This window comes from Dermacentor andersoni, chromosome 6, assembly GCF_023375885.2.
Source record: "Dermacentor andersoni chromosome 6, qqDerAnde1_hic_scaffold, whole genome shotgun sequence".
Taxonomy (NCBI): domain Eukaryota; kingdom Metazoa; phylum Arthropoda; class Arachnida; order Ixodida; family Ixodidae; genus Dermacentor; species Dermacentor andersoni.
Genome location: NC_092819.1, coordinates 40,396,619 through 40,408,251, shown reverse-complemented (window position 1 = coordinate 40,408,251; position 11,633 = coordinate 40,396,619). Strand labels below are relative to the sequence as shown.

Genomic DNA, 11,633 nt, shown 5'->3' with positions numbered 1-11,633 from the left:
ATCGGTTTAGGCGAAGCTTTCATTTGTGTCTGCGAGGAACGCTGTTTATGTGAGCGAGCATTTGCAAAAGCCACACGACCAAGTTGAGCTCATTTTCACCCGCTAGCATCTCGCTAAACAAAACATAATTTGTCTAACAGTGCACGGAAGGAAATAAGATGATGAATCCAATACGAGTTAGTTCAATTACCCCAAGTATGGATTTCACATGCTCAAAGTTTTCCTACACAAGGGTGCAGAAGTTGCCGGCGCATTTAATGGTCCCAGGAAAGTCGGACCCAGTGCACTTGTTTAATAGAAGCGAAAAGGCAACCTCCATCAAATAGCAAGCTTTGTAGTTAGTGCCTTGGCAGTAAAAGTTATGCCCGCGCATGCATGTGTTGCTGCAGTTTTCCATTTTCTATGGTTTCGAAGTCTTTGGGGATAACGAAGATGTGCACGTGAAGACGCAAAAATTACAATATGAAAAAAAAAATAAGAAGGCACGATATATGTCCTCTTTTATTTCCACAAGGGCAAGATGTGCTTCCTCTTAAGCGTTAGCTAAAAAAAAAAAAAAAAAAGAGAGATCCATGCAGAATATTTCAAACGTGGTGTCCATCATTGTAACCACGAAAGCGACTGGGTTCGATGAAAAGAAATGCAATAGTTATTAACTTCAGAATAATCCTACGCGCTCGTGCAATCGTGCAAAAATCACTATTTCATTGAACATAGGCCATATAAAACAGCATGAACTGTTTAGATGGCCTATGCGTGCAAGTTGACCTACTTGTGAATGCAGAAACGACAATTAACTGATAATTCCGTTGTTGTTGAAAGAACTAGCGTGCAAGACGGTTAAAAGCAGCTAGAAAAGGCGAGTAAACAGGGGTTGACATCGAATAAAGGCAAGGTATTCCGGGGTGCGTTAGTGTACCAGGTGATTTGTGTTTCATTTCTTTCCACGTCTATTATTCGGGAGGTAAGACAGGCTCTCCGACAAGACCTTATCTTCATTCGAGGTCAGCCGCTGTTGAGTCGCCTCACCTAAACCTACACCACTTTACCCTGCTTTAGTACAATCTTAATCTTGCGTTAAACCCTATAGCTGACCTTTATTTTAGCTGACCTCTTGTTATATGGTGGCGCTACCTTCAGGATCGGCCCACATTCATTCATAGTACTATCTTCTGAATCGGTCCACATTTTTCGTTGAGTAAAGCCACACTAACGGTTCTCGTTTTAGGCGCACGCAGTTTGAACGGGATCATCTAGGTCGTACTTACTTTTTTTTCCGCCAATTACCCATCTACTGCAGCGCCGTGCGGAGCATTAATCTAACATTGTGCGCCTTTATTTTGACGCCCTTTTCGTTGTCCTACGTATAAAGTAGAAGGCCTCAAAGGGCATAGTTTACAAAATTAAAATGATTTGCTAACCTGATCTTAAATAAGTCTCGCCAAAGTGGACATTGTCTTCATAAAGGCTTAACGTTAAAACCGTGACAAATTAGAATGTAAACGGGAGCAAAATTAGAAGTGGAATCCCATAATTCACGAATCACACACAGGAGTGTGTAGGCGCACACGCGATCTCTGTCCTTACGCATAACCCTTCCCTCCAGCCTGAAACTTGTTTCGTGACTCTCACTTTTCGAAGGGAGCGAAATACTCCGAATGAAAAGTTAACTGTGGAGAGAGGGATTTAAACGCGGGCAGTGCTACAAAATAATGTTGTACAATGCTCGTATACCAGCGCAAATGAGGAAAATTGTAAACTTTAGAAGACCACGACAATCCCAGCAGTCACGAAAGTAAAAAATAAAGGCGAGACTGCGGCGGCAGACAGAGTGTCAGTTATCGCCGCCGACTGAATCTCGGTATATCGCCGTTAGTATCTCAGTAAGTTCGTTGATTGCTTTCGGCATGTCTTCCTTTCACCGTGCTTCGCGTGCTTCTTGCGCAGTGGCTTCAGAGTTTCCCGAAAAACTCGCTTTAAATCTTCGACGGGTGAGCTGCACTTGTGATCACGCAAGCCGGAAGCCCCAGTTACGGGCTCATCGGGAAGGTGCTCGCCCGCTGTCACAAACAGCGCAGATGTCACAGCGGCGAAGGCGAGGCCATAGCCCAAGTGCCACCTGGGTCCGATGAGAACGGTGCTCATCTGCGCTAAAGTGTCGCCCACACGAATGGAGATGAGAGCGATGGCCGTGGCAGTGCAATGGGCAGTGACGGGGTACAGCTGCATGGTCAACACGCCGAAGTTCGAGAAGGTGATGTAACCGGTCGTTTTCATGACGATAACCAGCAGGTCGAGGAGGAGCGTGTCTTCTTCCAAGGGCGTGGCGGTAAGGGCGGCCAAGGAGGCGCTGAAGCCGAGCCCGCTGACGACGACGGTACGCTTGGGGCCGTAATGATGAACCCAGCGTGTAAACAAGACGCACGCAGACAGGGACGTGACAGCGACGATAACCTTCACCAGGACTCTCACGGGAATGCCGTCGTTGGTGACATAGCTGTCCTGGGCGTAGCTCAGCGCCGTCCACATGTAGAAAACCAGAATGGAATGGCTTCTCAGGCGCGCGTTGCAGGGGTCACTCTGTTTGAGGTTCTCGGCTGCATCCCGCATGTGCGTCCGTGTCTGCAATGCGAACAGTTCGCGGCAGCGGCTTGTGGGCACGCCGTTCAGCTTCGCAAGCCGCTGCGATATCCGCTCGGCCTCCCCTACACGGCCGGTCGCCACGAGCCAGCTGGGAGACTCCTCCACGGTGAAGTACAAACCGACTAGCAGGAACGTCGGCCCCATGAGGACTAGCTGAATCGTGGCCCAGCCGGCCTTGAGCTGCTCCGCGGTCGACACTGTGCTGTCGCCGATAACCATGGTGACCAGGATAAATACGATACAGTAGATGGGTGTCTTGCGCGGCGGGCACACCTCCCACAGGATAGCAAAGAGTGGCACCATTGTGCAGCTCGTCGCCGCCGACACGACGGCGCGCACGGCGACGAAAAACTGGAAGTCGTTCGGGAGGCTGCTGGCGACACCCGCGATGAGCACCACCGGAATGGTGACGAAAACGACCACCTTGCGCCCGACGCGGTCGGCCAGCCTGGACACCACCAGAGTGGGGAAGATGCAAGCTGCGGCGTAGACGAGCCTGGCAAGCGAGATGAGCCACGCTCTGTCGCACACGAGCACCCACTCGCTGACCGCGTTGTTCCCGTACTCGCTCAGATCAAACTCCCACGACGTGCAGGGAACGACGCGGCTGTTCGCGCTGCTGTAAGGCGGTTCGCGCACGGTGCATCGACTGTACACGCCCTGTTTGTCGACGGGAATGGCCAGCTCTTTCCACTGCTCCACGCTGAGGTTGGCAAATGCCTCGGGGCGGCGGCACCAGTGGTCCATGACTCCAGCAGTCATCCTGAAGCTCTCGTAGTGTAGTACGTAAGCCGCTGCCGCGATCACGACGTTGAGCAGGGTCACAAGCTGGAGGGACCGTCGCCGAACGGAGGTCCGTCGGCGCAGCTCGGTTCTGGCTTTCTGAAGCTCTGTGTGCTTCTCTCAGTTGCCAAGCTGCGGTGCCAGTTGTCGACGTTCGGTTGAGACGTCTTTTGGCTCGCGTGGCTCATGGAATGTCGCCTTTTTTTCGTGGTAGCGCGCGCTACTATGATAGCGTGTGCAGGCCATGCACTCTCTGGAAAACACAATTATCGATTGCTCAGTAGTTCATTCGTGCGGAAGAGCACTGAAAAGCTGCTTACATGCGTATGAGACACTCGGGTTAGAGCCGTACATATCGAAGACAGAAGTATCGACCACCGCTAATACCCACTAACAGCTGGCTCGGTGGCAAGGATGTCCCTAATTGGACAACTTATTATTACTAGTACCCTAAATGTAGGAGTTCTGACAAAAAAAAAAGCTTGGATCCTGCATTTTTTGTTGCAATAGAGGATGGATGGATGAATGGAAGGTAGGAGCGTCCTCCTGAAAACGGGGTGCTGGCAGATGCCACCATGCTGAGCTTTTTATTTTTGTTTAACGGTGTTGTAAGTTCTTCAAGTTCGCCATTTTCTTTAAGTACGTCTTTCTACACTTTTAACCTTATGAGACCTGTCTGCTTTTGAGCCACCAATCTTCCAGTCGCATTTTGCTAATTGCCACCGCATATTTATTTACATGACTATTGCTATCTCTAAACCCTAGGGCCTCAGGAAGCGTGACTGTGCCTGCAACCACATCGGGAGGATGGATGGATGGATGGGTGGATGGATGGATGGATGTTACGAGCGTCCCCTTTTGAACGGGGCGGTGGGTTGCGCCACCAAGCTCTTGCTTTTATACTGCCTTGTGTCCTACCTAGGTTAAACAATAAAAAATAAAAAAAATGCTACGAACTCCCACAACCAAACTGTGTGATCCCTTATTGCGAACTGTGCTTTTGTATGTCTCCGTTTTTTGTCGTTTCCCTACTTTTATTCCATCAATCCTCCAATCGCCCTATAATAATCCCCATTGCGGACATGTTCACTTTTCCACGACACTCGCTGAATCCAAGGATTTCAAGGAGGCCAGTGGTGCAAAATCGACCGTGGCGTAGACGTCTTCACATTCTAATAAAACATGCTCCATAGTTTCCCTAGCTTTGCCACAATAAGCACACGCTTCATAGGTGCGTGTTCCAAGGCATCCCGATCTCGCTTCGAAAAGTAATGAGCTTCCCTTTGAGTTATCATAAATTGTTTCTTTCCTGATTTCGTTTTTTCCTCTTAAGTAGTTAATCATGGCCGGTTCCTTTTCCATTGCCGCTACCCATGAGATTATTTCGGCCTCTCTGACTTTCCGCTTGACGTTCCTTGTTGCTATGTTGCCCACCCTACAGGCGGCATAAATGCTGGTAAGCTTCCTAGTCCTTTTCCACCAATGTGAATCAATCTTTTCCCTTACAGATACCTCAACACTCTCCCAGCTCATTTACTTTTTTCCATATGCCTCAGTCGTTCTTCATCATCAATTTTACTGCCAGCTTCCCTCACTTCAAAACTAGTCCAGACCATATCACCCTTCACAGCTTCACTTGTAGTTTTCACGTGAGCGCCCATTGAGAAGCGACCCACTGACCTTTGGTTCACATGGAGTTCGGATTGTACCCCTGATTTAAAACAAGCAACCGCATTTCCAAAAAGTAAGTCCTGGAACCATTACACCTTTCCATATACCCCGGAGCACTTCGTACCTATTGTATCCCCATAGCGCTCTGTGCTTCATTATGGCTGCCATATCTCTTCCCCTCACTGTTATTGTTTTTTCCTGTTTCCATATATATATTCCCTTCGTTTATCCATATACCAAGGTATTTATATTCTGTTACCCGAGGTATTTCCTGGCCCAGTATCGCCACTGTCTGTTCACTGTTGTCATTGAATATGATACACCTGATTTTTAACAGTAAATTTCAAAACCTAAATTGTTGCCTTCCTGTCCACAGAAATTAGCCAGACGTTGCAAATCACTTTGCTTGTTAGCTAGCAACACAATATCGTCCGCATAAAATAAACATGGAAGCTGCTGCTCTACTACTGTACCTGCTTGTGTGTATGAGAGATTAAAACGATATTCCTAGGAAATCCAATAGTTAGTAACATCAGAATAATCCTACACGCTCGTGAAATTGTGCAAGATGGTCATAACTGCTTAAATTTACGACTGCTTAATAACAAGCTCAACATGCAGGAAATCACTACTTCATCGAACGTAGGCCATATAATACAGCATGAACTGTTTAGATGGCCAATGCGTGGAAGTGGACCTACTTGTGAATGCAGAAACGACAATTAACTGATAATTCCGTTGTTGTAGAAAGACCTAGCGTGCAAGACGGTTAAAAGTAGCTAGGAAATGCGAGTAAAACAGTGGTTTACATCGAATAAAGGCAAGGTATTCCGGGGCGCGTTAGTGTACCAGGCGATTTGTGTTTCATTTCTTTCCGCGTCTATTATTCGGGAGGTAAGACAGGCTCTCCCACAAGACCTTGTCTTCCTTCCAGGTCAACCGCTGTCGTCTCGCCTCATCTAAACCTACAACACTTTACCCTGCTTTAGTACAATCTTAGTGTTACGTAGAGCCCTTTAGTTAACCTTTATTTTCTCTCTTATCAGGATCAGGACCTTCAGGATCGGCCCACATTCCTTTACAGTACTACCTTTTGAATCGGTCCACATTTTTCGTTGAGCAAAACCACGCTAACGGTTTTCGTTTTAGGCGCACACGGTTTGAACGGGATCATCTACGTTTTACTTTTTCTGCCAATTACCCACCTATTGCTGCTCCGTGCAGACCTCTAAGCTAAGTTTGTGCGTCTTTCCCATCCGAAGCTTTATTTCGACGCCTTTTTCGTTGTCCTACGTAAACTAGAAGGCCTCAAACGGCATAGTTTACAAAATTAAAATGATTTGCTACTCTGATCCCACGAGCCATAAATGAATGTTGTCAAAGAAGACAGTGTCTTCAAAAGGCTTAATGTTAAAACCGTGTCACATCAGAATGACAACGGCGGCGAAATTTGGAGTGCAATCCCATAATTCACGAATCACACAAAGGAGTGTGTAGGCGGACACGCGACCTCTGTCCGTACGCATAACCCTTCCCTCCAGCCTGAAACTTCTTTCATAACTATCATTTTTCGAAGTGAACGCAACGCTCCAACTGAAAAGTTAACTGTGGAGAGAGAGATTCACATGCGGGCAATGCTACAAAATAATGTTGCACAATGCTCCTACACCAGCGCAACTGAGGAAAATTGCAAAACTTTAGAAGGAAAAAATTAATCACGTTGCGAAAGACCAAGACAATTCTAGCAGTCACGAAAATAAAAAAATAAAGAAAGGCGAGAATGCGGTGGCATCCAGAGTGTCAGTTATCGTCGCCTAGTGAATTTCGGTATATCGCCGTTAGTATCTCAGTAAGTTCGTTGATTGCTTTCGGCGTATCTTTTCACCTTGCTTCGCGCGCTTCTTGCCCAGCGGCTTCAGAGTTTCTCGAAATATCCGCTTTAAATCTTCGCCGGGTGAGCTGCGCTTGTGAACAGGCATGCCGAAAGCTCCAGTTCCGGGCTCATCGGGAAGGTGCTCGCCCGCTATCACAAACAGCGCAGATGTCACAGCGGCGAAGGCGAGGCCATTGCCCAAGTGCCACCTGGGTCCGATGAGAACGGTGCTCATCTGCGCTAAAGTGTCGCCCACACGGTTGGAGATGAGAGCGATGGCCGTGGCAGTGCAATGGGCAGTGACGGGGTACAGCTGCATGGTCAACACGCCGAAGTTCGAGAAGGTGATGTAACCGGTCGTTTTCATGACGACACTCAGCAGGTCGAGGAGGAGCGTGTCTTCTTCCAAGGGCGTGGCGGTAAGGGCGGCCAAGGAGGCGCTTAAGCCGAGCCCGCTGACGACGACGGTACGCTTGGGGCCGTAATGATGAACCCAGCGTGTAAGCAAGACGCACGCAGACAGGGACGTGACAGCGACGATAACCTTCACCAGGACTCTCACGGGAATGCCGTCGTTGGTGACATAGCTGTCCTGGGCGTAGCTCAGCGCCGTCCACATGTAGAAAACCAGAATGGAATGGCTTCTCAGGCGCGCGTTGCAGGGGTCGCTCTGTTTAAAGGTCTCGACTGCATCCCGCGCGTGCTCCCGTGTCTGCAAAGGCGAACTGTTCGCGGCAGTGGCTTGTGGGCACTGCGTTCAGCTTCGCAAGCCGCTGCGATATCCGTTCGGCCTCCCCTACACGGCCGGTCGCCACGAGCCAGCTGGGAGACTCCTCCACGGTGAAGTACAAACCGACTAGCAGGAACGTCGGCACCATGAGGACTAGCTGAACCGTGGCCCAGCCGGCCTTGAGCTGCTCCGCGGTCGACACTGTGCTGTCGCCGATAACCATGGTGACCAGGATAAATACGATACAGTAGATGGGTGTCTTGCGCGGCGGGCACACCTCCCACATGGTAGCAAAGAGTGGCACCATTGTGCAGCTCGTCGCCGCCGACACAACGGCGCGCACGGCGACGAAAAACTGGAAGTCGTTCGGGAGGCTGCTGGCGACACCCGCGATGAGCACCACCGGAATGGTGACGAAAACGACCACCTTGCGTCCGACGCGGTCGGCCAGCCTGGACACCACCGGCGTGGGGAAGATGCAAGCTGCGGCGTAGACGAGCCTGGCAAGCGAGATGAGCCACGCTCTGTCGCACACTAGCACCCACTCGCTGACCGCGTTGTTCCCGTACTCGCTCAGATCAAACTCCCACGACGTGCAGGGAACGACGCGGCTGTTCACGCTGCTGTAAGGCGGTTCGCGCACGGTGCACCGACTGTACAAGCCCTGTTTGTCGACGGGAATGGCCAGCTCTTTCCACTGCTCCACGCTGAGGTTGGCAAATGCCTCGGGGCGGCGGCACCAGTGGTCCATGACTCCAGCAGTCATCCTGAAGCTCTCGTAGTGTAGTACGTAAGCCGCTGCCGCGATCACGACGTTGAGCAAGGTCAAAAGCTGGAAGGGACCGTCGCCGAACGGAGGTTCGTCGGCGCAGCTCGGTTCTGGCTTTCTGAAGCTCTGTGTTCTTCCCTCAGTTGCCAAGCTGCTGTGGCAGTTGTCGACGTTCGGTTGAGACATCTTCTGGCTCGCGTGGCTCATGGAATGTCGTCTTCTTTTCGTGGTAGCGCGCGCTACTATGATAGCGTGTGCAGGCCATGCACTTTCTGGAAAACACAATTATCGATTGCTCAGTAGTTCATTCGTGCGGAAGAGCACTGAAAAGCTGCTTACATGCGTATGAGACACTCGGGTTAGAGCCGTACATATCGAAGACAGAAGTATCGACCACCGCTAATACCCACTAACAGCTGGCTCGGTGGCAAGGATGTCCCTAATTGGACAACATATTATTACTAGTACCCTAAATGTAGGAGTTCTGACAAAAAAAAAAGCTTGGATCCTGCATTTTTTGTTGCAATAGAGGATGGATGGATGAATGGAAGGTAGGAGCGTCCTCCTGAAAACGGGGTGCTGGCAGATGCCACCATGCTGAGCTTTTTATTTTTGTTTAACGGTGTTGTAAGTTCTTCAAATTGGCCATTTTCTTTAAGTACGTCTTTCTACACTTTTAACCTTATGATACCTGTCTGCTTTTGAGCCACCAATCTTCCAGTCGCATTTTGCTAATTGCCACCGCATATTTATTTACATGACTATTGCTATCTCTAAACCCTAGGGCCTCAGGAAGCGTGACTGTGCCTGCAACCACATCGGGAGGATGGATGGATGGATGGGTGGATGGATGGATGGATGTTACGAGCGTCCCCTTTTGAACGGGGCGGTGGGTTGCGCCACCAAGCTCTTGCTTTTATACTGCCTTGTGTCCTACCTAGGTTAAACAATAAAAAATAAAAAAAATGCTACGAACTCCCACAACCAAACTTTGTGATCCCTTATTGCGAACTGTGCTTTTGTATGTCTCCGTTTTTTGTCGTTTCCCTACTTTTATTCCATCAATCCTCCAATCGCCCTATAATAATCCCCATTGCGGACATGTTCACTTTTCCACGACACTCGCTGAATCCAAGGATTTCAAGGAGGCCAGTGGTGCAAAATCGACCGTGGCATAGACGTCTTCACATTCTAATAAAACATGCTCCATAGTTTCCCTAGCTTTGCCACAATAAGCACACGCTTCATAGGTGCGTGTTCCAAGGCATCCCGATCTCGCTTCGAAAAGTAATGAGCTTCCCTTTGAGTTATCATAAATTGTTTCTTTCCTGATTTCGTTTTTTCCTCTTAAGTAGTTAATCATGGCCGGTTCCTTTTCCATTGCCGCTACCCATGAGATTATTTCGGCCTCTCTGACTTTCCGCTTGACGTTCCTTGTTGCTATGTTGCCCACCCTACAGGCGGCATAAATGCTGGTAAGCTTCCTAGTCCTTTTCCTCCAATGTGAATCAATCTTTTCCCTTACAGATACCTCAACACTCTCCCAGCTCATTTACTTTTTTCCATATTCCTCAGTCGTTCTTCATCATCAATTTTACTGCCAGCTTCCCTCACTTCAAAACTAGTCCAGACCATATCACCCTTCACAGCTTCACTTGTAGTCTTCCCGTGAGCGCCCATTGCGAAGCGACCCACTGACCTTTGGTTCACATGGAGTTCGGATTGTACCCCTGATTTAAAACAAGCAACCGCATTTCCAAAAAGTAAGTCCTGGAACCATTACACCTTTCCATATACCCCGGAGCACTTCGTACCTATTGTATCCCCATAGCGCTCTGTGCTTCATTATGGCTGCCATATCTCTTCCCCTCACTGTTATTGTTTTTTCCTGTTTCCATATATATATTCCCTTCGTTTATCCATATACCAAGGTATTTATATTCTGTTACCCGAGGTATTTCCTGGCCCAGTATCGCCACTGTCTGTTCACTGTTGTCATTGAATATGATAAAACCTGATTTTTAACAGTAAATTTCAAAACCTAAATTGTTGCCTTCCTGTCCACAGAAATTAGCCAGACGTTGCAAATCACTTTGCTTGTTAGCTAGCAACACAATATCGTCCGCATAAAATAAACACGGAAGCTGCTGCTCTACTACTGTACCTGCTTGTGTGTATGAGAGATTAAAACGATATTCCTAGGAAATCCAATAGTTAGTAACATCAGAATAATCCTACACGCTCGTGAAATTGTGCAAGATGGTCATAACTGCTTAAATTTACGACTGCTTAATAACAAGCTCAACATGCAGGAAATCACTACTTCATCGAACGTAGGCCATATAATACAGCATGAACTGTTTAGATGGCCAATGCGTGGAAGTGGACCTACTTGTGAATGCAGAAACGACAATTAACTGATAATTCCATTGTTGTAGAAAGACCTAGCGTGCAAGACGGTTAAAAGTAGCTAGGAAATGCGAGTAAAACAGTGGTTTACATCGAATAAAGGCAAGGTATTCCGGGGCGCGTTAGTGTACCAGGCGATTTGTGCTTCATTTCTTTCCGCGTCTATTATTCGGGAGGTAATACAGGCTCTCCCACAAGACCTTGTCTTCCTTCCAGGTCAACCGCTGTCGTCTCGCCTCATCTAAACCTACAACACTTTACCCTGCTTTAGTACAATCTTATTGTTACGTAGAGCCCTTTAGTTAACCTTTATTTTCTCTCTTATCAGGATCAGGACCTTCAGGATCGGCCCACATTCCTTTACAGTACTATCTTTTGAATCGGTCCACATTTTTCGTTGAGCAAAACCACGCTAACGGTTTTCGTTTTAGGCGCACACGGTTTGAACGGGATCATCTACGTTTTACTTTTTCTGCCAATTACCCATCTATTGCTGCTCCGTGCAGACCTCTAAGCTAAGTTTGTGCGTCTTTCCCATCCGAAGCTTTATTTCGACGCCTTTTTCGTTGTCCTACGTAAACTAGAAGGCCTCAAACGGCATAGTTTACAAAATTAAAATGATTTACTACTCTGATCCCACGAGCCATAAATGAATGTTGTCAAAGAAGACAGTGTCTTCAAAAGGCTTAATGTTAAAACCGTGTCACATCAGAATGACAACGGCGGCGAAATTTGGAGTGCAATCCCATAATTCA

General features: G+C 48.2%; 2 protein-coding genes across 2 annotated transcripts; both read right to left on the bottom strand.

The window, feature by feature from the left end:
- Positions 1-1,872: 1,872 nt before the first annotated feature.
- On the bottom strand, positions 1,873-3,405 carry LOC126522100 (solute carrier family 22 member 7-like). The gene has a single exon (XM_050170884.3). The coding sequence runs from the start codon at positions 3,403-3,405 to the stop codon at positions 1,873-1,875; it is 1,533 nt and encodes a 510-aa protein (XP_050026841.3).
- A 4,239-nt stretch (positions 3,406-7,644) lies between these two features.
- On the bottom strand, positions 7,645-8,676 carry LOC140219057 (beta-alanine transporter-like). Its single transcript, XM_072288916.1, has one exon. The coding sequence runs from the start codon at positions 8,674-8,676 to the stop codon at positions 7,645-7,647; it is 1,032 nt and encodes a 343-aa protein (XP_072145017.1).
- Between the last annotated feature and the right edge of the window lie 2,957 nt (positions 8,677-11,633).